This window comes from Alternaria alternata (assembly GCF_001642055.1).
Source record: "Alternaria alternata strain SRC1lrK2f unplaced genomic scaffold CC77scaffold_10, whole genome shotgun sequence".
In the NCBI taxonomy this organism is placed as follows: domain Eukaryota; kingdom Fungi; phylum Ascomycota; class Dothideomycetes; order Pleosporales; family Pleosporaceae; genus Alternaria; species Alternaria alternata.
Genome location: NW_017306199.1, coordinates 988,189 through 1,015,208, shown reverse-complemented (window position 1 = coordinate 1,015,208; position 27,020 = coordinate 988,189). Strand labels below are relative to the sequence as shown.

At 51.8% G+C, this 27,020-nt stretch overlaps 10 protein-coding genes across 10 annotated transcripts; 7 read left to right on the top strand and 3 right to left on the bottom strand.

Moving 5' to 3' along the window:
• Window positions 1–3,774: 3,774 nt before the first annotated feature.
• Window positions 3,775–5,733, top strand: CC77DRAFT_1031254 (kinase-like protein; the record flags this gene model as incomplete). The annotated part of the gene is made up of 5 exons (XM_018526652.1): window positions 3,775–3,817; window positions 3,921–4,043; window positions 4,103–4,214; window positions 4,265–4,469; window positions 4,516–5,733. 5 exons carry the CDS (start codon window positions 3,775–3,777, stop codon window positions 5,731–5,733), a joined length of 1,701 nt encoding a protein of 566 aa, XP_018386311.1.
• Window positions 5,734–6,013: 280 nt separating this feature from the next.
• On the bottom strand, window positions 6,014–8,389 carry CC77DRAFT_89576 (hypothetical protein). Its single transcript, XM_018533528.1, has 3 exons — window positions 7,691–8,389; window positions 6,693–7,638; window positions 6,014–6,573 (listed from the first exon to the last, which is right to left on the bottom strand). Exons 1-3 carry the CDS (start codon window positions 8,166–8,168, stop codon window positions 6,294–6,296), a joined length of 1,704 nt encoding a protein of 567 aa, XP_018386310.1. The 5' UTR covers window positions 8,169–8,389; the 3' UTR covers window positions 6,014–6,293.
• CC77DRAFT_89385 (hypothetical protein) lies at window positions 8,390–10,472 on the bottom strand. Its single transcript, XM_018533511.1, has 2 exons — window positions 9,022–10,472; window positions 8,390–8,954 (listed from the first exon to the last, which is right to left on the bottom strand). The coding sequence occupies exons 1-2, from the start codon at window positions 10,020–10,022 to the stop codon at window positions 8,612–8,614; spliced, it is 1,344 nt and encodes a 447-aa protein (XP_018386309.1). The 5' UTR covers window positions 10,023–10,472; the 3' UTR covers window positions 8,390–8,611.
• Window positions 10,473–10,903: 431 nt separating this feature from the next.
• Window positions 10,904–12,471, bottom strand: CC77DRAFT_1031253 (hypothetical protein; the record flags this gene model as incomplete). The annotated part of the gene is made up of 2 exons (XM_018526651.1): window positions 10,904–11,855; window positions 11,948–12,471. The coding sequence occupies 2 exons, from the start codon at window positions 12,469–12,471 to the stop codon at window positions 10,904–10,906; spliced, it is 1,476 nt and encodes a 491-aa protein (XP_018386308.1).
• A 183-nt stretch (window positions 12,472–12,654) lies between these two features.
• CC77DRAFT_1020517 (cytosine deaminase protein-like protein) lies at window positions 12,655–14,683 on the top strand. The gene is made up of 3 exons (XM_018525059.1): window positions 12,655–14,174; window positions 14,230–14,295; window positions 14,344–14,683. Exons 1-3 carry the CDS (start codon window positions 13,140–13,142, stop codon window positions 14,557–14,559), a joined length of 1,317 nt encoding a protein of 438 aa, XP_018386307.1. The 5' UTR covers window positions 12,655–13,139; the 3' UTR covers window positions 14,560–14,683.
• A 505-nt stretch (window positions 14,684–15,188) lies between these two features.
• On the top strand, window positions 15,189–17,224 carry CC77DRAFT_1061448 (hypothetical protein; the record flags this gene model as incomplete). The annotated part of the gene is made up of 3 exons (XM_018528436.1): window positions 15,189–15,290; window positions 15,372–15,957; window positions 16,011–17,224. 3 exons carry the CDS (start codon window positions 15,189–15,191, stop codon window positions 17,222–17,224), a joined length of 1,902 nt encoding a protein of 633 aa, XP_018386306.1.
• A 1,012-nt stretch (window positions 17,225–18,236) lies between these two features.
• CC77DRAFT_935362 (aldose 1-epimerase) lies at window positions 18,237–19,501 on the top strand (the record flags this gene model as incomplete). Its single annotated transcript, XM_018534437.1, has 3 exons — window positions 18,237–18,803; window positions 18,853–19,249; window positions 19,299–19,501. 3 exons carry the CDS (start codon window positions 18,237–18,239, stop codon window positions 19,499–19,501), a joined length of 1,167 nt encoding a protein of 388 aa, XP_018386305.1.
• Window positions 19,502–20,228: 727 nt separating this feature from the next.
• CC77DRAFT_922390 (hypothetical protein) lies at window positions 20,229–21,980 on the top strand (the record flags this gene model as incomplete). Its single annotated transcript, XM_018533736.1, has 3 exons — window positions 20,229–20,590; window positions 21,050–21,401; window positions 21,489–21,980. Coding segments are annotated over 3 exons (1,206 nt in total), but the record flags the coding sequence as incomplete, so codon positions are not given.
• Window positions 21,981–23,674: 1,694 nt separating this feature from the next.
• Window positions 23,675–25,815, top strand: CC77DRAFT_1061445 (hypothetical protein; the record flags this gene model as incomplete). Its single annotated transcript, XM_018528435.1, has 3 exons — window positions 23,675–23,954; window positions 24,040–24,459; window positions 24,524–25,815. The coding sequence occupies 3 exons, from the start codon at window positions 23,675–23,677 to the stop codon at window positions 25,813–25,815; spliced, it is 1,992 nt and encodes a 663-aa protein (XP_018386303.1).
• A 754-nt stretch (window positions 25,816–26,569) lies between these two features.
• CC77DRAFT_1061444 (hypothetical protein) lies at window positions 26,570–26,938 on the top strand (the record flags this gene model as incomplete). The annotated part of the gene is made up of 2 exons (XM_018528434.1): window positions 26,570–26,864; window positions 26,913–26,938. The coding sequence occupies 2 exons, from the start codon at window positions 26,570–26,572 to the stop codon at window positions 26,936–26,938; spliced, it is 321 nt and encodes a 106-aa protein (XP_018386302.1).
• Between the last annotated feature and the right edge of the window lie 82 nt (window positions 26,939–27,020).

The following is a 27,020-nucleotide window of genomic DNA, read 5'->3' as shown; positions in this document are numbered from 1 at the left end:
CCTACATTCACAACGATATCATACTGATCCATTACTAAGAGAATCGCTTTTCGCGCGCCAATCCAGCATCCCGAGCTGACTATGATGCACCCCACGGCGTGAAGCAGTTCAACCACGGATAATATTGAGAATGAATTGTCATCATTCAATGTATATCCTGGTAGGACCAGGATCTCACGCACCCATTCTTTTGACGTCGAGGCACAGAAGTCGCGTATACTTGCCTGACTGATGGGACTCAGAACCTAGATTCTTAGAGTTCTACTAGTCTACAAACATCCAGACATAGAGGTTGTATCGACAAAAGCCAACTGCACAGAGCATCATGCAAGCAGTGCATCGGGTAATCCATCACGTGTCTAGACATCCTGTGGGCTTGTTTTACAAGAAGATCATTGCTGTCTGGATAAACAATTCCGAGGCTTGGGAGCTGATCGACGAGCTGCTTGGGCATCCATGCGACTTCCTTTTGTTTCCAGGCGTCATACCACGATAGTACTATAGTTCCGCAAAAGCAAACTTCACGCTTGCGTGACGAGGCACCCGACGCCATGGCTGCTTAGCGTTGGCCCTGCACACCGCTGTGCGAGACACCACGTGGTATCTCAGTCGTATAGAACGACAGCCGCATGTGCCGCAGGAAGGCCGCCTCTCTCTGAACGGGCGGGCCACAAATCTTACTACACTTTCAACGAGCGAGGTCAGATCCATGCGTCTGCGCGTACCCATACCGATGCTGTATTTTTGGTGTGAAAATACGAGCTTCGGGTAGTACCGCGTAAGCGGACAGGGATATCGCTGTATGCATGATCTGTAGGAGCTCGAGGATAAAGTCGATAGCGTCCTGATTGAGTTAGAAGAACACCTGGTACTATCATATCAGGCTGTCTTCCTTCTGTCGTATATGTACATGGGATCGATGCCTGTATTGGTCGTCGGGAACAGTGCCGAGTTCCGCACTAAGATCCACACTGAGAGGGACTGACCTGTAGATGTGTAGTCTTCGCTTCGATGCCGGATCTGCCGAATGTTCACCGGAGTTGAAGATACTTGCGAAGCACATCTACCAGCTCTTTTGCCTGTGATACAGTGATCAGCGTGGGACTTCCTTGTGCTAAACAATGCAGACTATTGTGGTACAAATCCTATCCGCTCGCCCCGAGCTCGTGTTTGCTAGGATGATCATAGCTTACGTGCATGAAGTGCAGGTTGTTTATCCAACCAACTTAGGAGCTGTGAGAGGGTTTTCGTGAGGCTTTTCAGCCATATTAAGCCAGCGTAATCGACTTCCTATTCTGATCCAGCGTAGAACTTAATGCTCTTCTCCGCAACATGACGCCGAGGGTTTGCAGGCCACGTTTCGCGGAACGTTCTTTGAATGCCGCAGTCTTTCACGTGAGGTCCGTGCCCATGAGGTTGATCCCGAAGGCGCTAATTGGAGGCAAAAGCACCGCTCCCACATTGAGCTGAGCTGGATGCATGGAAACAAGTGTTTCAGGTCTGGTAGGTAGTTCTGAGGTGCATGATAGCGCCAGTAGAGTGCCGGAGCTTACGAATGGGACTACATCTCATAGCCAGTGGCTTGTTCGTGTCGAAGCACCAGTTGCATACAAGCATACAAATCCAGCCAATCAGGACCCAAGGGGCTGTCGACGCCAGTCTGCTGCAGATTGATGCAATCTCATGTTAAGCGAGGATCGCAGGAGTAGCCCATCTGCCTTAGTGATGTCGATATGTCTAGTAGACGGTTCTTCCGCGGGATCGCATATCTGCAAGGCTGGAACCCAGGAGAGTGGACAACATCGATCGATACCCGTCAGGCACCACTGTACTGGAGAGACACTGGTCTTGTTCTCGCGGGAGCAAGACCAGCAACAAGGACCTGGGAACGGATAAGCTCTGGTTGGATGCCAACGCATAGGGGCTGCATCGCATCAGGAGTTGCTGTGCCACATGCGCGCAGGAGGGCGCAAAGGGTTGCCCCAGCATTGAGGACCCGACACGAGGCGTCAGGCTTCAGGAGGAGATGAGCTACAACCGTAGCCGGCGGCAGACTTGATTAGGAGATGGCACTACGAGGCTGAACAAGTCCACATGGCTGCAGGCGACACGCAGTAGTCGCGTGGAATGGTGTCCACACTGCTGCAGGTCGGAGGAAGCGGCAGTCTTCTAGAACGCGAGCTCTTTAGCCTGGTGTGGGCTCAGCCGAAACTCTGTACTACACGCCCACGTACAGAGACATGCAACAACTGCAGCGGCGCGCATCCGCGAAAGAGTCTTGCTTGTGCCTGCTGTGCTGGGCTGTCGTGCAACAGTTGTCAACGGGGGTTGAGCGATCGGGCCGGAGCGGTTGTAAGCAGGGATGCATGCATGCCGACTCAGAATTTCCCGAGAGAGCCACGGTGTAGTGGTGGTGGTGTCTTGGGGAACGAGAGTTGGCCAAGCAGGAAGAGTAGTTGGCAATTAGTGACAGGGGGTGGTGGACTAGTGCAGGTCCCTGGAGGAGGCACGGAAGGATCGGCCAAGACCATCACGTCTGGCATAAGAGGAGTGAAGGTTTGCCTAGCCAAGATGGCCCCGGGAATACAATGTGCGCGCCAACCGTCGAGGTCGGCGTTGTGAGCATTGGCACTGCAGCGGCCATGTGCGCTACTGGGTTGAGCGAGCGACTTGTTCTCTTGAATTCTCGTCAAAAGGCCGCGAAGGATGCCAAAGCAATGCCGCTTGACGTGGCTCTCAGCGCCGGCCTGAGTACCCGCAGCTGGTTTGCTGCAGAGGTGGTCGCCCGTCGCACGGTTCTACGTTGTTAGTAGAAGAAAGCGGGTCTTGGGGAGAAGAAACTAATGGAGGAAAGCCCAATCGGCGCCGGCTCCGGGAGCGATGCTTGGTCTTATCAACGACGATGAAGGGTTTGGAGAAAGGCCAAAATCGGCGAGACAGGTGTATGCTGCCAGCCTCGACATGTGGTGGTTGCAGGAGGAAATTATAACGACTCCCGAGCTAAGCCAGTGCTATGATTGCGCGGCGTCGGGCCTGTGGTTGAAGATGTGTTTCACGACGAGTCCGAGCTTAGTGCAGATCAGACGGGAGCAGGACGACGTCTCGCTGAACCCCGGAAACCTTGGGGCTCTGACGGCTCAGATAGAGTGCGCCGTCCCGTGACGAGGTTGCGTGGGTAGGCAGGCTGTACATGGGATTCGTGGTGCATGGGGCTTGCCGGGCAGTCTCACCTGGCAAGCTAGACGTCTCTAGATGCACACAATGGCGTCGTGGTCAACTATAACCATGGCTCGGAGGCAGTAGGGTGCGGCCAGGCCTCGTGGGCGGGCGTTGTACTGTGGCTGACCATGACTAGGGGAGCATCAACGCTTGCCTCGTAGCAGCTTCGGTCGTCTTTGATGGCCCAGTCGTGGTGCAGGGATGCGACTCAAAACGTGTAACCCATGCATTTCCTAGCCACTAGTCCTGCCGACACTAATCTTCCTTGGGCCACGCCTGCGAAACGTGCCTCTTCAATCCTGTCGGGCCCTCCTTTCAACTCTGCTTTACTTCTATCTCACGTCTGCTGCCAGTTGCTTCTGCCTTAATAATCCCCGACTACCCGCCCGCCCTCGCCTGCCATCCAGACCACGCCCGCCCGCAACCACGACGCCGTCCCCACTGCCGTCCCCACCACCAGGCCGCCGAAGCACCCCCGGCCACGTCCATCCTTCGCCTGATGCATTACTAGACACGCATTTCCATTCCTCAGGCAGTCTGCCATTGTAGCCTCCCATGGGTCAGAGCAACGGCAAGCCCGTCGTCTTCACCGACCAAGGTGCGTCTCCACAAAAGCGTCTTCGGGCCTCAGAGCCTTGAAGCATCAGAGCCTTGAACGTGCAAGAAGAGGGCAGCGAACACCGTCACTAACTCCCCAGCAGTAAACCTCAACCACTTCCGACTGCTGCGAGTTGTTGGCAAGGGCGCATTCGGCAAGGTGCGCATCGTCGAGCGGAAAGACACGGGCCTCACTTTTGCGCTCAAGTACATCCGGAAAGATGAAGGTGTGTGCACAATGTGCGACTGCATGCTAGCAGGGACCGATGCTGACGTTGTGCGACAGTGGTACGCTCCGAGAGTGTTCGCAACATCATTCGAGAGCGGCGCATGCTCGAGCACTTGAACCACCCCTTCCTCTGCAACTTGCGCTACAGTTTCCAAGATATCGAATATCTGTATGTCTTCCGCCTTGTCGATAGCCTAGGCACGAAGCTGACAGTCCTAGATACATTGTGGTCGACTTAATGAACGGCGGCGATCTACGCTTCCACATCTCGCGAAAGACGTTTACTGAAGAAGCAGTGCGCTTCTGGATAGCCCAGCTGGGTTGCGCCGTGCGCTACATCCATCAGCAGGGTATCGTGCACAGGGACATCAAGCCAGACAACGTGCTGTTGGATTCCGAGGGCCATGTCCATCTGGCAGACTTTGTACGCTCTATTTCACCCATATCTCAACTGTCACTAACATTGCCAGAACGTCGCTTCCGACTTCACGCCCCACAAGCCGCTGACGAGCAAGTCTGGCACGCTCGCCTACCTGGCTCCCGAAGTGTACGAAGGCAAAGGATACTCGTGCGAAGTCGATTGGTGGTCACTGGGTGTGCTCTTCTACGAGTGCATCTACAACAAGCGACCCTTTGAGGCCAGCAGCCACGACTCACTCGCCGCCAAGATCTCCAAGGGAGAGCCCACGTATCCTGTTACCAGCCCGCCTGTGTCGATGCCTTGTCTGCATGCCATCAGCTCGTTGCTGGAGAAGGACCGGAAGAAGCGCATAGGCGCCATTGGCTTCGAGTCCTTTACAGACAACCCCTTCTTCCGTCCCCTTGACTTCGTCGCGCTGGAGCGGAAGGAGATTCCACCCGTCTTTATCCCGTCGAGCGACAAGACCAACTTTGACGCGACCTACGATCTAGAGGAGTTGTTATTGGAAGAGGCACCACTTGAGGCGAGAGCGCGCAGACAGAAGCCCAGAGAAGCGCTCAAGGACGATGCGACCGAACAGGAGATACGGGCAGAGGAGCTCCACAGGATGATTGAGACTTTGTTTGAGCCTTTCAATTACACGACGGCTGCAGACCAGCGGCCTCCGGCTGCTGTAGCAGTGGCAGATCCCCAAGACTCAGTCGGCGGCTCAAGAGCGAGCAATACAAGCCAGCCGGACAACGCTCCCACATCTGCAGCAGGGCAGCAGGTAGACCCATGGGGGCGCCCAGTCGCGCCGACCAACAAGTCCCAGGACGGCGATCTCCATCCTACCCGCTCCGCTACTACCGCCCGATCAACGCAATCACCCAACGGCAGCCCTCCGCTTGCCACGAACATTCTCAACCAAACAGCAAACACCGGCTCACCTACATCGCAACGTGGCGAGCATGTCGATTATTTCCCTCATGACGGCTCCGAGATCCCGACGCCCTCTTTCTCCCGCCCTATAAATAACCGCCAGCGCGGATCGCAGCGCAGCATCAGCACAACCGGAGGCGTACAGGTAGTTCTCAATGAGCATGGCTCCTGGACCGAGATGGCTAACCAGAGTTCCGCCCTTGTACAGAAAGATGCCCACGCCGAGAAACCGTCTGGCATGCTCGGCTTCCTCAGTCGCAAAAAGGGTCGGGACAGGAGCCCCAAGGCCAAGGAGCGCGGTGTGCTGGGCAAAGAGGGCGCCAGAGTCATCATCAGCAACACTTGAAAACCTCATTTTCGCCATCTTTCACGCCCCTTGACAACGCCTCCACCAACGAGTTCCCTTCAGTAGATGTTTTCCCCGGTTCAGGTCCATTTCTCCTGCGTGGCGTTTTTGGCGTGTTGGGCTCTTCATGCCGCCCCCCTGGACTTTGCGACGCTTGAAGTGTCGTCGCTTCTCCTCATCAATCGCATCAAATTTGCATGTTCCACCACCCTCGGACGGTGTGCGAGACGGGCGTTGTCGGTTACGTTGTTTATTTCTTACTCAAAGAGTGTTGGGATTACTGGGCAGAGAGCTTGCTCCGCCAGCAGCAACATATTAGGGAAACATAGAATGAGGGGGAGAAGAAGAAGATCAGGCGACTTCCTGAGAGGAGGACGAGGAAGCTGCGCCATTGTACATTTGTATGTGTGGATATAGGAATGTTCGGACGCGAACGCATGAGCATGCATGCTTGTTTGTTTGCGCGAGTTCACGAGTACAGACTACGTGGGGAGATGAGGGTTTTTGGTAATTGTTCGAAACGTTAAATACCCATCTTTTTCACTCTTGAAACGCCCTTTCTACTCTACAGCTCGTTCCTTGCCTTTCCCGCGCCCTCGGCTGACTGCTGCCGCCGCCCTCGTTTCACAGCTTCTAACGTGTCTAGTGAAATTGTCCTTCCGCTTCCACTCCTTATTCGGCGTTGGACAGCCGGGGACAGTGCACCAAGAACGCTTGAGAGACCGGAAAAACTCGGCATGCACTGTATGCTCATGGCGCTCTAAATCTGCTCTTACACCAAACGGTCGTGCGCAGATGTCGCATACGTAGCGGAGATTGTGTATGCGGTTGTAGTGTTTCCTTTGAAGACTCTGTTAGTATATGTTTGATGGTAGTATGATAGACTGATTGGGTGTAAAAAAGGTTTGCATCACATATGCAGGCTGCTGGGAAGTCTTGCGAGATGGGAAGATACATACTTCTGGCGGCCTGCAGTGCTAAACAGTTGACCACAGGTTTGGCATTCCAGGTTGTTCTCTTGGGGACTCCATGAGCTGGCAGGTGATTCTGTTGCCATTGATGGTGTAGTGATAGCTGATCCTGGCGATGTAGTATGTGTCGCATTTGTAGCCGTAGACGCGAAACTCAACTTGGTCTTCGCAGAATCAGGCGTGGACTTGCTTGACTGTGGGCTTGATGTGGTTTTCGAATTCTGTGGGGATGATGACTTGGGCATTAACGTACGTTGCTTCTGACGCCGTCTTTGGTTTAAGTTACTGTCTCTACCCTTGCTCTGGTCATTATCCCGTTCAGCTTTTCCGTTATCAGTCTCCAAGGGATGTAGATCGAGGACTGCTACTCTCCTGCGGGGCGCTAAATTGGAAACAAGTGGTGGAGAAAAAGCACGACTTGGACCAGCTGCTCGAGGAGTTGGTGAGAAGGTAGAGATTGCATCTACTTCCATTTTGTCGTGCTCAGGCGTGCCCTCTGTTTCGTCAATTTGCCTTTGAATTTCCAAATCCAGCTGATTCTTCGTGTCTCTCAGCGGCCATGCATTCGCTCTCTGTCCTACGTCGATGGACGTCCTGTTCCAGTTCGGCGTTGGCTCTCGCATATGCAATTCATCGGCATTTGTAGACGTCTCTGTGGAATGCATCTCCATATCTGATGTTCCTGATCTAAGAGGAAGCGGGATGAGACTGTGTACCCGCTGCCTCTCGGAGTCCGGGAGATATATCGTTTGATCTGGGTGCTCGCCTGGTCTGTCAGATAGACCGGCACGAGATGGATAGTAAACAGGGTTTAAGTTAAGTTCGACTTCAAACGGATCGACATAATCTTGTATGGGCTGTTGGATACTCAATGCCCCTGGGTTGTTATTGCTTCCAACACTGGTGTGAACAGGAGGGATGTTTGACGATTGAACTAGAGAAATATTGTTAGCGAAAGCTTGAGAATAGCCAGTGTCAAAGCTCACTTTGCCCGATTGGTAGATGTTCTTGCTCAATTCTCTCATTACAATCGACAAACTGCTCTGGCTCACTATATCTACCCAGTTCTGTGAAGTCGGATTTCTCTGCTGATGCGAGCTCGTGTGGCCGCCGTAGCAATTCTGGATATCTTGGTAATGTAGCAGTAGCACCGGCTTCGACTGGTGTCACGTTCCCATCCAGCTCTGGTGTTATTCTTGGTGCGTTTTGTTCGTATCTGTGCTTCTGTCGACCACATGTCGTGTCAAGCTCCGAGGGCTCCTCCACACCACCTGAAAGCCTCCTTACCGCCCTCCTCCTCCAGATGAAAAACCATCCTGCTCCAATAACGATAACGAAGCATATAATTGAGACACTGATACCAATCAAGAGAGCGGGATTGTTGGTCGCAGATGAGGCTCGTTTGTTACGGGAAGGCGCAGTATGCAATATTGTGGAGCGGACAGCGAAGGCGATGGGGGCCATATTGACTGTAAGGGTATGGTGGTAGTAGAAGAGTTATTTTGGGCGAGCGAAAAGCAAGAGATGCTACTATTATGGGATGTACGGGTGACTGCGAGGCTGAGTGAGGCATACTCATGCTGATAGATTGGAGCCAATCACATATGCAGATGGCGGAAAGTCGAGGGACTCTGTCTTGTGCATCATGCAAATGCACTTCTCCCTCTTGAAATCAGGAAAGATGCTCTACATCCTCTCTCTCATTGGCACAAAGCGAGAGATACGATGCATGCATGTCGCCGCTGTGAAAAGTTGCCCTATGATACAATTCCGGAGACGCATAGTTTCTCCGTGAAGTCCTGCGAAGGGCAACCAGCGCGATGCGTGTATGCTTCGACCTGGCTATCGTAGAGTATTGAGCCATCCATTGGTTCGAATGAGAGTCCTCCAAAAGCACCCGGTCTGCCTCACATTGCCACATCTGGATCATGTTCCCGGGTCTGGCTCGGCATTTTCCAGTGTCTGTGGTTACCCTCGCGCTTTTCCATGCCTGCATCATGTAGTGACTTCGCTTTGACAATAGCCCTCTCGCAACGATTGACATGTCTACTGAAGTTATCTTTTCGGGCGTACGTCTTTTGTGGATCCGAGCAGCCAATGTTCGGGCATTGGAACACTTTTGTAGGAAAGTCATGAAGATCACCTCGATGGACACTGTTTTCGTGACGTCGAAGGTCCGCACGGAGCCCAAATCGTGAATCACATATTCCGCACGAATATCGGAGGTTGTGTTTACGATTCTGATGGGTTCTACAAAAGTTTGGGTGAGCAAAGAGGCTTGAAGACTGAGTATCGTTTATGGTTGAAGGCTACATACCTTCTCAGGCCTGGTGTTCGAAACTTGAGGTGGCAAATAGAACACGGATACACCGGATCAGTATCTGCTTCGATCGATTTGGAAGGAAATATAGTGACTTTTGATACTGATGGATTACCGGTCGGCGAGGTGCGTGAAGATGCCTGCAGGGATAAGGTCCTTGTGCTACTGCTCGCCTCTGTGAAAGACCTCGGTGACGATACAACCGTGACACCAGTGTCAGAATTGCCTGGATATAGCTCCGACGATTTGATTGGGGTAGTGTTGATTATTTCGACCGTCCCAAGCCCACTCTGACATGGACTCTTGCTTTCGTAGGTCGTAGGGACTTCTGACGTCATGACAGGCAGAATATTGTCCATTGGTAGATCTGATCTACTAGACTTCAGAGGGGGTACTGAATCACCAGAAGATCTGATATTGATAGCTTGAAGCGGCGGCGAAGTACCTCTGGATCCAGGTCCATTGGCCGCTGCATATATCGCTGACGGGGTCCCAAAGCTGTTCGATCTTGTGCCGCACACCTCGATTATGCTTTCGGGTCTTCGTAGGCTTGTCTGATTCGTACTGAAAACTACACCTTCTTCCTCATCCTCATAATGAATATTCCCGATTGGGGCTGATAAATGAGGAAACATAACTGGGTTGGGCTGGTACTCCACTTTCCAAGGATTGACAGTGGTGATGCTGTCGATCTCCAAGGGAGTGATGCCGGGTACTGCTTGTGTAGGGACGGTGGACTCTCGAGTGGAGGCTGTTGCGTGTTGTTTTAAGTTTGGTACCCCATCGCCCCTCGGATCGCATTGACGACGTGATTGTGTGTTCCGACTACCTCGTCTTTTTCGCTGCGCATACGTCCAAAAGATGATTAGGAGAATGAGGAGACCGCATAGGGAGCCAAGGACAACTCCGGCGATTCCACCACCACTTAGACTATTCTCAATGACAGTGCGTGGCCGGAGGATATTCGGTGGATAGACGACGTTTGGTAGAATGGCCATGATGTGTTGATAGGAGGTTACTTAGGCTGTAAGTTTCCTTTAGATCTCATAGAGAAATCGCTTTCATATTAAGCCGAAGGAGCGTCGGAGGCATAGGGTTTTAGACATATACATCCAGGTTAGATCTGTTTGTGACTTCGGATAAGGCTGAGGGAGGCTGGAGGCATACTGATTTAGTTAGGGCTCGCCATTGGACAGCCTACACATTGCCGTGTTTCAACTTTGCTGCATTTGAGCCTAGCATCAAGGCGCTGCATGTACTCCCTATTTGCTTTATGGAAACTACCAATATTTCCTCTCGTGCGTCGTACCTTCCAAAGTTCGCAATCCACGCCAAACTAGAGTGCATATGGGAGACGACACTTCGAGAGGTCGTGAACACATCCGTGCGCAGCGGGCGAATCGACAAGTAAAAACTTCAGCCGTGTCAAACCGCCACGGTGTTGGTATTGCGGCCTAGAGAAAGGTTATTTGATTGTTTTGTGTTACAGTTACCTGATGCAAGATCAGTGAAGAAGGATGACGATATCGACTAGCTGCTTCCGGACGAAGCTGACCCACCCTATAGAGCTGACACAGATGCTACCTCCAACGATGAGACGCTCTCATCACACGAAATCCATAAGCAGACTGAGTAGATAAGATCGATGAAGTTTCGCCGGCTTCATGGCTGGTGTATGTATGCGCATTATCATGGTCCCCACGCCATGGTCATCTATCACAATCTAAACACCCCACAGAACGTTTTCACGGCATCGTCGTTGAAGCTGAAGAAACTGATCTTTGGGTATCGAATACGAACGCCGTGTTTTCGCCCGGCTCCTCTGAATACGAGTGCAAACTCCTACAACCTAGCAAGGAAATTAACCAAGCAGCTCTTCCTAATGAGGCTTGATATTGGACCTGGCCAGCCACAAGGCCACGCTCTCCTTGGCGACCTCGCTGCCCCATACACCATCAGCTCCTCCTCGTCGCCATTCCTCGCCAGATACGTCTTCTCCACCACCTCGCGTAGCCTCGCCAAGTAGCACCTCCAGGTCTCGCTTCTGGCTAGACAACCAGCGCTTGAAGAAGGCCACGGGATCCTTGGACATGCTGGTGAAGAAGGCGTGCTTTGCTTTTGATTGACCGATCGCCCCCATCAATAGCACAAGCTGCTCGTCGATCTTCTGGATCTCTTGAAGGGTCTGTATGCTATCTGGTCGGCGCAGGATATCTTGGAATAGTGGCTGCATGGGGTCTTCGAGTGCTACCTGGACGTCGTATACGGTCGGCTCGGAAGCGGTCTTTCCCGAATCGGCAGCGGGCGAGATATAGTCCTTGTCCACGCGAATGGTGTACTGTAGCTGGATAGGTGGGAGAGTCGTGAGGTGTTGCTTGATGAGCTGGGGCAGGTTTGGGAAGAAGAAATGGTCTTGGCCACCGAAGAGAGCCTTCAGCCTGGCGTCACATGCAAACTTGCGCTCATCGTCTTCTTGTTGCAGATGTTGTGACCTCGCGTATTCCCAGATGCCCATGAGAACACCAGCGCGATCCTCCTCATCGGTGTCGAGCAACTCGGCGAGAGGTTTGCTCAGGCGGAAGACCTCGGGATTTTGGTATCGCTGCAGGTTGATAGTGATGTTGATGTTCTCGTCGCCCTTGCGCTCAAATTCGAGTTCGCTAAAGTTGGCCTCCTTCGCAGTAGGGTTCTCAGGCCGTTTCCACTCGATTTGCGTGAAGTTGTCAGGTTGTAAGCTCTTGGCGCGGTCGAAATCGATGTTGATGGATGTGAAGTAGTGCGAAAATAGCTTCGGTTTTGCGGCTGGCTTTTTCTCTGCTCCGTCTTCGTCCCTAGATACCAGTTAGTTTCCTACTGAAATATATTTGCGATCGGCAGGCTCTCGAGCTAGCGTTGCCGCGTTGGAAAAGCTGAGCAGACATACATCGCATCGGCGTCCTTCTCATCTTCCTCGTCATCCTCGAGACCTTCATCACCCTCTTCGTCGAGCAAGCGTCCTTGGATCTTGACACGGTACGTCGCGTTGTTCTCGCTCTCAAAATCGAAGGCATCCGCGTCGATGCCGCTGCTCTGCCAAGGCTGGTTCTCGGCGGTGTTTGATATCCATATGCGCATGGTGCCATAGCGCGATGCGCGCGAATGGTGCTTCGAGTCCATAACGTCCAGCTTCTTGCGCATCATAGTCGCATCCAGTGTGCGCTCGACCTCGCGCAATTCCTTGTAGCGCGCTACGGCATCGCCAATGCACACGTCCTCGACGCCCTCGGGGATGTTCTTGTCGGTCGGGTTTTTTGCGATGCGGCGCATCTTCTCGCGGCGCTCGGCTTCGGCGCGCTGCGAAGCCTGCATGTTGGCGGTGTTGTACTGCGGTTGCGCAGCTGGGTGCGGAGGGTGGACAATGGGGCCTGGGTTGCGAAACAAGTGAGCGAGGTCGTTCCTACTAATCATCGTCTTTTACGGAGAGTATGCGCAGGCGGTCGGTGCAGGAGGACGTGTTGTGGCAGCTGTGTTTGGCAATGGGTACTTACCTGGTCGTCGGGAAGGTGTAGCTGCATTGTGCTGTTGCGGATAATTATATCCCCGTGCCTGATAGTTCGGCTGCATGTTGGAAGGTGTGCAAAAATGAACGGCAGCGAAATTCGCGATGAAAGCGCGTCAGTGGAGATGGAAGGTGGATAGGATGGTAACTTCTTTGGAGACGCGTCAAGGTTTAGGTACGTACAACATGCACGGATACAGAGTTAGCTCCCCCTATAGCCATGCGGGGCACCACCCCCACCCATCTCTCGACTGCACAAGCTTTTGCATCTATTTCCGGCCTCATCAACATCTGGTGTACTCGTGTGATGCATATTGATAGCCTTTAATACCTGTTCTCTGCTGCTATTAGAGTTTACTCCCATTCACTGCTCCAGCATCGCTCTTGGCATCTGTTGACGCTCGTGCAGTGAAGCGATCTAGCATTTCCTCGCTTTGTCTAAGCGTCATTATCGGTGTTCCTGGTTCTTCTCCTTCCTTTCTTTTTCTCCAATCTGTCCTTTGTTAGCCCGCGGCCCATCAACCCTGAGCATCTACGCCTCTAGTCTAGTGAAGAGAAGGAAAGCATGCAGGACAGGATGTCAACCAAGACACTCGAGAAGATAACCAACGTCCGTCTACCAAACAAGCCGCCGTCGACACTCTGGGATATCGCCATCAAAGATGGGAAAATAGCCTCAGTAGACAACCATAGTGACTGCCAGGATGGCCACGAGGACACACTGGATGGAGGCAACCGTCTCATAGCGCCGTCGCTCTGCCACGCTCACATCCATCTCGACAAATGCTTTCTCCTTCAAGATCCTAAATTCAGCGACCTGCAGATTGAGAGCGGCGATTTCAAGGAGGCTATGGAGATGACAGGCGAGGCAAAGTCAAGGTTTGAGGAGGATGACCTCCTAAGAAGGGGCACACGCCTCATTGAAGAGAGCATCCAACATGGTGTAACCGTTATGCGAGCCTTTGTGGAAGTGGACGGGGTGGTAAAGATGAAGTGCTTGGATGCGGGTCTCAAATTGAGAGAGATCTTCAAGGATCGGTGTGAGGTGCAGATATGCGCGTTCGCCCAGCTCCCGCTCTTTTCTGGCCAGGACGGGGGCGAGGAGGTAAGAAAGCTAATGACCAACTCTGCCTCGTTGGGGCAAGTAGATGTGCTTGGAAGCACGCCATATGTTGAAGATGACGAGGAAAAGTCTCTAGACAATGTTAAATGGATCACGCAGTTAGCTCTAAAGCACCAAAAGCATCTCGATCTCCATCTTGACTACTTTCTGGAAGAAGACAAAAAGCCTCTGGTCTGGGATGCCTTGAACACCATCAAAGAGCTAGAATGGAGCAAGAAAGCGGGGAGCAAACAGATCACGTTAGGCCATTGCACAAGATTGACAAGGTTTCGAAATGACGAGTGGACGCATCTGAGACAAGAAGTAGGCGATCTGCCGATTTCTTTCGTGGGTCTACCGACTTCCGATCTTTTCATGATGCGGACGCCAGAGAACGTGCGTGGAACCTTGCCAGTCGTCGAACTCATCAACGAGTACGGATTCAATGCTGCGATTGCTGTCAACAACGTGGGCAACGCCTTCACGCCGTACGGGAATTGCGATCCTCTGGTAAGACATGTCACACCCACAATCAAGCAGAGGTGTTGCTGACACTATGATCTAGACTATCGCATCTCTGGGTGTCGGGTTGTACCAGGCTGGAACAAAGAAAGATGCCGAACTCCTATATGTAAGTGGCCGTTCAGCTCCGTCTCGACGACCACTCTAACTCATGCAGGAAACCGTATCGGCTCGGGCAAAAGCCGCTATAGGCTGTGATTCCACGTCTCTTGCCCTAGAGCCTGGTCAGCCTGCCGACTTTGTATTGTTCGACCGAATGGACGGCGGTTGGCATTGCAGGAAAAGCGTGGTAGAGGTGGTTTATGATGCCGGCCATTCCCGCCAAACGGTCTTTAGAGGCCGCTTGATCGCTTCGAAGGATACACGAACTTAGCGGAGCTTCAACGACCATTCAATGATTCAGTACGAGCCACTGCAGGTGGCGCTAGAGGTCAGAATACCATGACATAACCGGATACCCCAATACAGGCGATTGTCACTCGACAGGAACGTTTTGGATCAGTATCGTATATGTAGTGCGATTTAATCACCCCAGATATGCTGATTGTGACGAGAGTTTGGTGTTGTTGTTCTGTTGCCCTCATGGCGACTTCCCTCAGACGCATCACCAGTTGTCCGAATGGGGCATAGACCGTGCTTGTGACACCACGTACAAACAACTCGTCAAATCCTCCGGCTGCGAGTATCCACGTACCATACAAACGCTGAAATTGCGTTGCCGCCTCTGCGAGACCGAAGAGCGGAGGACGCGTGTTCACGTGTGTTTCATCGTCACTTCACCAGAATAGGCTCGATAGGTTCGGTTATTTGAGAACCGAGCGCCTGTGCCACGAGACCCGTCATCTCCATCTCTTCCTCAACCATATCACATCGACGTCGGTGTTGCGATCGAGCTATTGTTCAAGATACGTGCTCGCGCTACCTATCTGAGCCAAAACCATGGAAGCACTTAATTGCGACGAGATGCTTCAAGATACACAACAATCACTATATTCGACCGAAATGGCGTACTCCATGACGGCCAACGAGAAATGGGAACATGTAGAGCGGCGTCAGCAGCCTACTATGAGGCAAGTTGTCTACACATTCTTAGACAACCTCAAAGTAAGTCGTTCCTCAAACAACCCACCCGAACCATGTGGAAGATTGAATATCTCATAAAACGACTGATACTGACTATTGGAGCTGCGATTCGGGGAGGAGTCATCGGAAGTAATGAGTATCCTGAATATTCTCGGCACATTTCGAGAAGGACGCCTATCAAAAAAGGACACACTCGTTGCAATCAGGCTTGCGCTCGGAGATCAAGCAGACCTCAAGCAAGATCTCTTGAATATCCTCTTCCATAAGGACGCAGACTGGGGAATGGGCGACTTTGACTTCGGCTCGCATCAGCCCTTCAGCCAAGGAATCCCCAGCCCGCAATTCCTACAGCCAGCTCACCAGCCTCAGATGCGTCTGCCTCCAATTTCTCCGTTGTGGTACGAGGCAAGCCAAAACTATTCATCTACCTATTCCGAGGGAGTATTCGGTTCTGGAGTTCATGGTGTTGGTGGATTGCCACTATCTTCGTCGATGCACCAGACCCCCGGCCAATTCTGTCACCCGAACGCATTCACCTCCCCTGTTTTGACTGAATCTGCCAGTTTTGGTCCTCACATGAGAAGCCATGAAGAGGACAAGATCCCTGAAAGGCAGCAACATGGTGTAGAGATCATAACGCAGCGAAGTCGTTCTCCGTACAACTGGGAGGATATAGACCAGCCTAAGGGTGAGAACCGATTTCATCACAAGTATCAGAGCCTATCGCTAACATCCGTACAGAACCCAAAGCCTCTTACAGTCAGCCCTGGTGTCCTGTCGCCAGCAGTCCGATGCCCGATCATGCGCAGCCTCTCGCCAGCAATCACTTCGACTCTCCATCTCTTTCTCGCGAAACTCACCTGTTTCCAAATTCTTCGCCAGAGGAGGGGCAAGTGGCGACCACCAGCCCTTCCGTGCTCGGAGTTCCGGTTGCTGTCCCCATTGGAAAAGCCATCAATGATATGCCACCACCGTCGAAAAAGCGTTGTCGTGAAAGCTCAAGAGTTCAAGTTGATGTAAAGGAGGATATCAGTGAAGATGTTACCCCGACTGCTAGTCCTACTTCAACATCAACCACAACCGTCGACCAACCATTTGTTCTACCCAAGCCGAAGAAGAGGGTCATGGACGAAAACAAATCATCACATGGACGTGGGCCCTACATCCACAGTCTCTGTGGCAAGGGCTTTTCCAGCCGATCTCGGGTCAAGAAGCATCACTGGGGTAACAAGCTTGACAACCTGGAAACAACTACCGGCTGCTGGGCGAAGAACAACAAACCGAGCGTAAGCTGGAACGAACACCCGAGCTGCAAAGGAGGCATGATTCCGTCACGTCCGTTAGAACAGGCTCCCTCAGCTGCATCCAAGAGGAATGTGTCAGCATATAAGGCTCCGATGGCGCCCTTGATGGTACCTGAATCGAAAGACTTTTCTCTAACCGTTGCCGATACCCCTCATCAATACCAGGAGAACCAGCCCTATTTCGAAGGCTTAAGCTCTTACCGTTCTCACCAGCTTCCCACTCGAACAAGTTTGGACAACCTGCTCACTGCTGTCAACGTCGCCTCCGAAATTGACGCGCCACGACCGCAAGGACGTATTGACTCGGTCGTCTCTCATCTCGACGCCCAAGCAGCAGCAGCGGAAGACAACAAGCAGTATATTACCAACTGGCAAAGTGCTTGTGATGATCACGTTGTCGAGCCTTTTGCTCACGACCGACAACATCCGTACACTAGCTATGGACTCGGCCTCCAAGGTACTCAAGTACCAGTAAACATGGCTCTGCCGGGTCTCAACGAGCTGTACCCATACACTCTGCCTACACGTTCTTTTGCTGATTCACACCGGGGTAATGACCGCGATTTGGTGTACGCTGGTGCCAACCGAGGCCACGCGACTCTCCGATCACCTTCCTCGCCTGGTCCAGACGAAGAAGGCCGTCAGTTGTAGGAAAGGCGACCTAGAACCTTTTTGATGTGCGGACGCAGATGAGCAGGTGATAGGTGCGACGATTCTATGAATGTAAGATGTAAGCAGGTTCAAGTGTGGAACTAGGTATGCGGAGTACGACGAAAGAGAGCTCGGGCCATCTAATCAGATGACAACTGTTAAAAGAACGAGACATGGCGTGGCCTATTTCAAGACCTGCCAGCTGTGTATTGTATCCTGAAGCTTAGATAGAAACACAATATCCGTAAGTCGCTACAAAGAACGATGGCGGCATAATTCCTGTATTCAGTATACCATCCCGAGCGTGCATATACGACCTGTGGCGTGGTCAAGCTTCCGCCTCAACGGGTAAGCTCATTCGCAAGGGCAACACCAGCCGCTCTCCACATCAACAACCAAGCTATATCCATGACCTTTGCCTGTCAAAGCGGCGCGCTTAGTTTTTTCCGCGATTTTCCGCGAATGGTGATTTCTGCCGGTGCCTTTTGCTCTACTGATCCTTGTCGAGTGAGATTGTTTAGTCGCGATTTTAGAGCTATGACGACCGAGGCTTCGAGCTTGCAAGGGAGCTGGATGCCTCACGGTACGACAGATGAAAGAAGAGCAAGTGCAATTGAGAGCGACAATATTGTGCGACAGCTGATCTTTGCGCTTCATGGCACGAAAGGGACTGGTGTGCAGCTTCTGCAAGCTTGTGCGGGCCGGTTTCGTCATAGCCGTGTTCCTGGGGAATTGACACCCATGGAGGCCTTTGCGGGGAAGCGCACGTTCGCTACCCTCAAGCGGCGACCCGCCCTTTTCCCCAGTGCGACCCCGTTAGCACCATAAACCCGGAGGCTGGAGAAGTGAGTATGCGGGATGGCATCCTAGTCACAGGATCGTGGAACGGTAATTGCGCCGATGGTCTGTCCCTGTAGTATTTAATCACTCTCCGCCCTTCAACCCCATACTCTTCTCCACACCACATCACATCACCTCCACTTCTCAACTCACTCGAGCTTGGCAAGTCACGATGCGGTTCTCAACTGTACTCCCTCTGTTTGCTGCGGCTGCCTTTGCGCAGAACAGCTCGTCTCTTGGACCTGACAAGGACGGCAAGTACACGATCTCGTCTGAGGGTATCCGTGGTCACTTTATCCCATATGGCGCGTCCGTCTCCAATCTGTTCGTCAAGGGCAAGGATGGTGTTGAGCGCGATATCGTTCTCGGCTTCGACAACGCGACTGCATACGAGGGTGAGGTTCATCCCCATTTTGGTGGTGTGCCCGGTCGTTACGCCAATCGTATTCGAAACTCTACCTTTTCCATTGACGGCGAGACCTTCCACATCGAGCCCAATGAGAACAACAACAACGACACTCTTCACGGTGGACCAGATGGATGGGACTACCGCAACTTCACCGTTGTGTCGCAGACCCAAGAGTCCATCACCTTTTCTATTGTCGATCCTGACGGCAAGGAAGGCTTTCCTGGTGAGGTCGTGAGCTACGTCACCTACACCATGACCCCATACACCTGGAACATCAAGATTGTGGCTCTTGCTACCACCAAGAAGACACCCATCATGCTGACTTCCCACGTAAGTAGACTAGTATTTTGGCACATCAAGGCGAGGCTGATCAGAATAGACTTACTGGAATTTGGATGGATTTGGCAACCCTGATGATGAGACCGCGCTAAACCACACTTTCCACATCCCCTACTCTGGCCAACGTATGGATGTGGATAATATTCTCATCCCTACCGGCACTATCCTTCCTAACGAGCAATACTCAGTCAACGACTTCTGGTCGGCTCCCAAGCAGATCGGCGCCAACCAGACTGCGCCCGAGCTTCTTGGCAACTGCGGCTTCAACTGCACTGGTTACGATACCTGCTACCTTGTCAACCGCAACCAAGCTGAGACTCTGGACTGGCGCAACTCTGGACCTGTCGCTTCTTTGTCTAGTGAGTGGTCTGGTATCAAGCTCGACATCTACTCCGACCAAGAGGCTTTCCAGATGTACAGCTGCCCCGGCCAAGATGGTATGTTAGATCCTTTGGAATGCTTTGATAACTATTGACAACGTTACAGGTACCATTCCCATCAAGTCTACTCAAGGCGCTGAGGGAGGCAGTGGATTGGTCCCCAAGTACGGCTGCATTGTCATGGAGGTCCAGGACTGGATCGACGCTATCAACCACCCTGAATGGATGCGTGAAGACAGGCAGATTTTCGGCCCCGCTAGCCCAGCTTACACGCTCGAGGCTGAGTATGTCTTCTCCACCACGGAGTAGTTCTTTCTCCTTGAGACGAAATAGCGGGATATGAATGGAGCTTTGGATAAGACGACATGATACCACGTTTGATAGTATAGTTAGACACCTTTGAGGGAGTCATAATGGTAATTGGATCTTTTCCCTGCTTCGCGTTGGATCTCTTCTTACTCTCTCTCTCTCTCTCTCTCGTACCAGATTCATTGGTCAGTCACCTTGCATTTGACAATATTGCTTGAGCTCTTGTTCATCTCCAGAACGGCCTTCTCAGTTACCGTTACCCATACTCAATACCTCACAATATCGAAGTCTAGCAGTCGCTTTCAAAAACATATCCTACGGAGGTGTCTGGAGGAATTTAGGTAGAAAGCTGCGCTAGATCCTTCTTACTTTCACCTTCACTATGGCCGACCGCCCCGAAGACGACGCCAAGAGTAAGGAAACGAGCCCGCAACCGACCGACGATGCTGACCTCCAGACTCCAATCAATCTTTCTGAGCTCCATACGCCCAGCTCCACGTATTCATCAATATTCTCATTGAGCAACTTCACACTTATATTGGAAGCTACTGACAGAAGGGCCGCTAGCGATATAGCACCCCCAACACCTACCATGGACCCCGTACGGTACACAAGGTTTGATTTCGAGCCCTGTACACCTTTGCCGAATTATCAGCGAAACTTTCCGAATATCCACGACAATCACCAGCCCGAGACACCTGAGAAGAGCAGAACCATTCGCGGCATTGGTATCACTCGCGCTATCGAGGCAGGAAAGAGGTTAAAGCGCTTTGTAGGAACAGCAGAGCCGGTCCCTTTCGTTACTCCGCCTGCGATGCCGAAAGTCCTAAAGCAAGAGTTTGTTGTCGGGATGAAAGAGTATGGCTTGGACCACAGGGTGCAAAGTATGGGGTTGGATGTGCTCAGTCAGGCCGCAAGTATGCAAGAACGCCTGCCGGAAATAAGAGAAGAGCACGAGGGTCCGGTCAAGGCTACATGGACTTCAACTCAGTCTGGCCAACAAGCTTCTGGCTCCTCACCACCTCGCATGACGTCTCAAGGCCCTGCAGCCAACTCAATGTCATCAAATGGATCTCAGCCTGTGCGCGCGTCGTATGATACACCTTCGCTCGCCGCCTTCAAGAAGCAAATGGATGCATTTGAAGAACAGCATGTGCCAGCGTACTCTAATGCAAATCCCAACGTGGGTAGCGATGACATTGAGGCAAGCGGTTCAAGACATGCGTACAACTACAACACTAGGTCAGAAAGTCTCTCCAGTCATAAGGGTATATCTCGTATCAAGCCTCTCTTCCCTTCTCCTCGCGTCGGTGCACAGTCTTGGGACGAGAGCAAGGGCATTTCACAGCAACATATGGTACCATGTCAACCTACTCCAGCAGCTAGTTCCTCGCGAGACAGCGCATGTTTCCAGAACTTGTTCCGTCAACCACCTACATCTAGCGTACCTTACATTGTCGTCCAATCTCCGTCGCCAACTAAACTTGCGCCGTCCAAGAAGCGCTTGATACCTCAAGCAGCAGACGAGTTGTTCCGACCAGACGTCAGAGACATCCACTCAGATAATAAGAAGGCTACCGGTCTGCCAACCTTGCCCGCATCATCCTCAGCTTTGTGGGAAGTCGATTTCCCGGGATATACCCCCGCCCTACTCACCATCCTCCTGACCTGGTCGCACGCAATGCAGTCCTTCTACCGGCGCCTTCCGGACCCGAAGACCTTCCCCATACATGCCGCTTTTCCACGCCGCATTACTCCACCAGCCTACAACCGCCTTATCTCCGTCGGTTTCTACTACACTAGCTTCATTCCACACAAGGACATCCGGTTCCTGGGCCCAGGCGATATGGCTGAAATTGGCTATGCAGAGGTTGATGTCTTCCGCAGCAAGGAGGAAGTTGTCACTTTCAACGCGCAGGAGCAGGAACACCCTTCAAAGGCGCAGGCTATGAAACGGAGATTGGGCATCGGATCCAAACATGGAGAGCGAAAAAGAACATTGGGAGTATACCGGGATCAGATACATCTTGCGGATAGTGGAGAAGGACGATGGGCGTATGTTCTTATCAAAGAACATGCGATTCCAGAAGAGGAAACTCCGCCCCACGTCATGCTCGCGTGGCACCTTTCCGCTGTTACTGACACATCGACTTGTCTCCACACCGTCTTTCCCGACAACCATGAACCTATTCTCAGCAAACCACCTGCGACGCCTGCACCACCTGAGCAGCCGATAAGACGCTTGGCCTCTCTACAGAACCTCATCAGCCCGAGCCGTGGCCAGAAGCATCTCCATCGTGAGATTCGCTCTGTCTCGAGCAGTGCAGGTTCAACGGAAGTAGAGGAATCGAGCATCCTGCCACAGGAGGGTGCGCAGACGCTGAAGAGAACGGTTGTGAAATTGGAAAAGGCGGGAAGTATACCACTTATTAAGGGATATCGAGTTGATCTGAAAGAGTTCAGGGGTTGGTTGGATGCGGTGAGCAAGGGAGAAGGGAAGGTCATCGTTTGGACGGAGTCGCCGCCTCTGACCTCACTTGCGCAGGGTTGGTCGTCCAGGACGCGCTCTGCGTTGCGATTCGGTTCTGAAGGATGACAGCAGGAGTGGAGAGTATCGATACCCAGGATATATGGTCGGAGAGAGGTCAAGATGGCTTTACGCTGTTGTACTACAGGTAATACAATGTGAAACGTTCCCTGAGATACACAGTAGCCGTTCTGAAGCTAGTCGTAAGTCTGTCCTTGGCTGCTCTTGTTTGAACCAGTCAAGCCCACTAGCAACAGCTCTTTGGAAAAATTGCGATTACACTACCGAGGCATGAACTTAGTTTGATCCTTCATCCAATGGTTCATGCACTTTCTTAATTTTTCCAACACGACCTCTTCATCCATCGTAGGAAGCCCAAGCTGAACAAGTCGCTTGTTACTTTCTGCAGCAAGTTCAAGTCGTATTTCTTCGGGAATCTGCGTCCAGCAGCGGAGGTCTTCTCTTTTCGCATGAATCCCTCGAAATTTTGCATCAATCGCCTCGCGAAATACTCTCTAGAGATTTTGTCAGAACCAGGACAGCGCTCGACTTTATTAAGCATATTCACAGCATCGTACTCACATGGGGGAATTTTGTCCCAGCCATATTCTGCCAATCTTTGAAACGATCTGCAACTGTAATTGAATCAGCAAAAAGCTATATTGAACACTGTAGATGTGCATACAGCGCTGCATGTGCCGTAGCGAGGGCAGGACTGATGATACGCGCCACTCGATTCCCTGGTCATCTACTGCCGGAAGCTTGCTCTTTCGCATGGCATCCTTGATTTCTTGGAAGATATCTTCCTTCTTTTTAGGATCGAGTTCTGACCATTTGACGCCTTTAAAATCTTTGCAAACTGCGAGCGAGATGTGCTGAGAAGGAGTTAGTACAACGATGTCATAGCAACCAGTTGCCAGGTGGGGAAGGCACCAAGAAGATTGGCCATTGTCTCTTTGACAGGCCCATCATTTCTCTAACCTGTTTTCTATCCGTGCGCCGTGGAATATGGGTTCCAATTCCAGCTGACCAAAGAAAAGCGGTGATCCTCATCGGGCGGGTTGACCAATACGCGATATTGGCAACATCGCACGCGCTAGATCTGCTTAAACTATGGAGACGTGTACCACAGATACAGATTACTTGTAGTCGAGTCTTGTGGTGCCGATGGTACGGTTGGGGATTGTGGGGAATGCATACAAGTGTTCAATGTCCGCCGTTCTGCAAGTGCAGATATCATGACCCTTGCGTTAAACTATTTCCAGATGACGCTAGCGGCTTAGTGGCGAAAATCAAGTCGGTCCACCACACAGCGGCATGGCGCGTCACGGTTAGCTCAGTCCGGGCGCGTACATGTCACAATGCTCCAGGTTCGAGAAAGTATGCCTAGCCAGCCGCTTAACGCGTCTGCTCCAGCGAAGCAGGGTTCTCATCCTTCGGCGAAACGCCGTGCCCACCGCAGGCTACACCATGTCGGACGCAAGGGAGGCATGGTTGCATATCTTACGCCCCGTCCTGCATTGTTGGTACCTGAGTACCCAGTTACTTAGGTACTGGGGCACTTCTTGAACGCATTCCTTCTCGATCCGCCGTTCCTATCATTCTCAGAGCTCTGCCCACTACATCTTACCGCAACTCTGAACGTCATGGCGTACGAACCTGTTGGACACAACATTAAAGGTCCGCGTGTGTCGGTGGAGGACGCGTTGAGCATCCAATATGATGCTGGGTCGTATAGCAACAGCTCGGATGATTCACGAGATCACGATGGGGAAGACGGTGTGAAAGACAACAAGGACACATCTCACGAAACACGAGTACAGAAATGGCCATCGCGTTCACAGAAAGTAGCGACGATCACACCGCTGAAAGTACTGATCATGGTATTCGATGTGGTTCTGGCATCGACGCCCGTTATGTTTTTAGGTGAGTACCACCAGTCTTGGCATGTCGTTATTCCCCCATTACGAACTGGGAGCGGTCACATGAAATAAGTGCTAATACTGTATAGCACTCGCTTTTGTCGCTGTTAGGCTGAACGGAAAAGAAGTGTCAGACTATGGTCATAAGCTGGAACAAACCCTACTTCTTTCGCCGACCATATTCCCACTTATCTTTGCGGCTTTGATGGGAAGGTTCTTTCGACACCTCGGACTTTGGCTGGCTCAGCGAGGCACAACTCTTGGTCGTCTTGAACAACTGATTGGCTGCCAGTCCGTCTTCTCCGCACTCGAGCGTCAGATTTGCCTGAGGTCTTGGTCTATGGTTGGGCTAGCATCTGTCTTGATTTGGCTTCTTTCGCCAGTGGGTGGACAATCCGCGCTTCGGCTGCTGAACCAAGAAGTTGGAGACATTCATTTTACTAGCCAAATACGCTACATGAGTCCTATGACGATCATGGATTCTATGATGAGTGGTACCTCTTACGCCGGTAAGTGTACATATACGAACACGGTATGAGACACCCACTGACTTTATACCTACTCTTTTCACAGAACTTGGCCGTAACACCTACACGCCCATTACGCTCGCAGCTATACTCAGCAGCACCAGATACCAGAGTACACCCATGGACCTATGGGGGAACGTCAAGCTTCCGCTCTATCGTACTATCGAGAACAGCACGCCTGATGAGTGGAAGTTGGTCCCCAACTCTACCGCCGCCAATATTACTTACGCTTCTCTGATTGGTATTCCGGTTGTTGGACCACCATCTGTTGGCTTCACCTCTTTCAACATAGAAGCTCGACAATGGGATTTGAAGTGCCTGAGCAACGAAGGGCCAACAGACAAACCGGCGGATTTCACTGATGATTTCTCATGGCAACTCCAGATGTACAACGATACACAGCCGCCTTGCAGGAACAACGCAACAGACTGTCCCACCCCGTGGTGTTATGGCTACCCCTGTCCGATTCGGAGTGAATCTGTCGCCCAAGATAGAGAAGACAAATTCTCGATAGCCAACTGTGAGCTTTCGTTCGATAAGTATGAAGCTGGAGTGCGCTGCAACGGGACGTCTTGTGCCGTCTACAAGATGAGAAAGTTGGGATTGCTCGATGAAGACTATCCGATTGGTTACGACATTGTTATCCGGAGATTTACCTCGACCCTACTTGGAGTAATGCCGAGCCTCGACTTCTACAAGACAGAAACGCCAAGGTATCATAAAGGCTCGACGACAATGGAGAAATGGATAGGTGATCCATCCAACTTCATCGGTCTGGGTTTTGTCAACGTCGAACTTTACAAATTATCGCCACAGGCTTTTGGCGAGCGATTGACCATCCTGTACAACACATTCTGGCAATCTACTTATGGCACGCGAGCGCTCGGTGGAAATCTGCCAGCATCTGTAATGGAGACTGCCTGGTTGAACACTACGCAGACCACCGACTCGGTCTCTAGCGTGAAATTCGTCGCGACCGATGCCGACGTATTGCAGAAAACAAAACCCATCTACAAAACGAACTGGAAATGGCTCACAGCGCTATTGGTTTGCTCGATTGTACTGCTAGCTGCGGCCTATTCGGGACTTGTTCTTAAATATATTACGCTCGTACCGGATATCATCGGTTACGCATCTTCGCTGACGCTGTTGAACCCTTACTTCCCGACTCCTACAGGTGGAACTACGCTGAGTGGGTTGGAAAGAACAGCGTTGTTGCGCGACTATCCCGTACGAATAGGGGATGTCTGCCCAGATGAGGCGGTAGGCGCGATAGCGTTTGCAAGGTCCGATATGGGAAGTGTGGGAAGGTTAGACAGAAAGCGATGGTACATCTGAGATCGTAAGACAGTGAAGGAATCCAACAATTTTCACAGTTATAATGCTCGGAAGGATGGATATGTACCATAGCGTTCCACGAAGCTCAACTGTCTCACTACGACTCGGGATATTGTGCGTCGGGTCCCGCGACAATCCGCACGGCGCCTGCATGCCTCTATTATCGCCTATACAGTTCGAATCTATGTTTCCGACGTGGTCAATGACATTCTCGAACACTATAGCGTATCACATATGATAACGACGCAGAAAGGATCACCATACGAAGCAACGCGAGACAAATGACGCCACGTCCACGCGGCTACCGAAATCCAGGATGATGGCTGCAAGCAGCTGTCACCACCTGTCAAGCCTGAGCTGTAAACATTATCGTCTCCAGCAGTAACTCGAGTGGTGCAGTTGTTTTGTCGCGTCGCCGGTTATAAGGCAATGAAGCATTTGGTGTGTCGGTTCCAAGACTTGAGGGGTTTCAGGTGCCTGAGGCACGACCATGGAACATGAACACATCGGCATTGCAGCTCTGCCTACTCATTTTGCGAGCCGCGTTGAAGATACAGATGTAGATGCTGTGGAAATATATATATATATAATGAGAGGCTTTTGATAGAACTCCATCATCAAGCTAACACTCATTCAACTTACATTCACTTCGTGTCATTCTCTTCTCCAGCGCTCGGCCGCCCCATTCGTTCAATACAATATTAAGATACCCAATTTTTTCGACAGTCTATACCGTACAATCCATTCTACCAAAATGAAGTTCACCAGCACCCTTCTTGTTCTCGGCATCGCCGCTCTTACCAACGCACGCGCTGTCTGGGTCCGCCAGAACAATGCACAAACCTTCACCGGCGCTCTCGGTGGTGTCGCAGCCACACCTGTACTCGATTCCGGTATCGCGAACCGCCCCTTCAGTGTGAAGGGCGACACCTTTGTCAACCTTTCAGGTGCTCTGCAGCGGTCTTGCGACCAACAGTTCAACGGCTGTGCGAACTTGGCCAATGGTGGAAATGGAAACTTTTCCACTCAGGAGTGCCAGGCACAGAAAGGTTAGTTAAACAGTGCCGAAGTTTGGAGTTGAAGCTAATCAGTGGTAGATCAATGCACAGCTGCAAGCGCCTGAGTGGCCTAGCACAGTGTTCGCGATAGCGTATTGGAGGGCTTCGGGGGTTGTGTAGCCGTAGGACGAAGAGCAGGAGGCTGGG

Coding starts and splice junctions, on each gene's coding strand:
- CC77DRAFT_89576 (XM_018533528.1), bottom strand. CDS start 8,168: ATGGCCCCCATCGCCTTCGCTGTCCGCTCCACAATATTGCATACTGCG. Junction 7,639..7,690: donor ACATCTACCAATCGGGCAAA/GTGAGCTTTGAC, acceptor ATATTTCTCTAG/TTCAATCGTCAAACATCCCT. Junction 6,574..6,692: donor AGCACTGCAGGCCGCCAGAA/GTATGTATCTTC, acceptor GAGTCTTCAAAG/GAAACACTACAACCGCATAC.
- CC77DRAFT_89385 (XM_018533511.1), bottom strand. CDS start 10,022: ATGGCCATTCTACCAAACGTCGTCTATCCACCGAATATCCTCCGGCCA. Junction 8,955..9,021: donor CGAACACCAGGCCTGAGAAG/GTATGTAGCCTT, acceptor AAACTTTTGTAG/AACCCATCAGAATCGTAAAC.
- CC77DRAFT_1020517 (XM_018525059.1), top strand. CDS start 13,140: ATGTCAACCAAGACACTCGAGAAGATAACCAACGTCCGTCTACCAAAC. Junction 14,175..14,229: donor ACGGGAATTGCGATCCTCTG/GTAAGACATGTC, acceptor ACTATGATCTAG/ACTATCGCATCTCTGGGTGT. Junction 14,296..14,343: donor AAGATGCCGAACTCCTATAT/GTAAGTGGCCGT, acceptor TAACTCATGCAG/GAAACCGTATCGGCTCGGGC.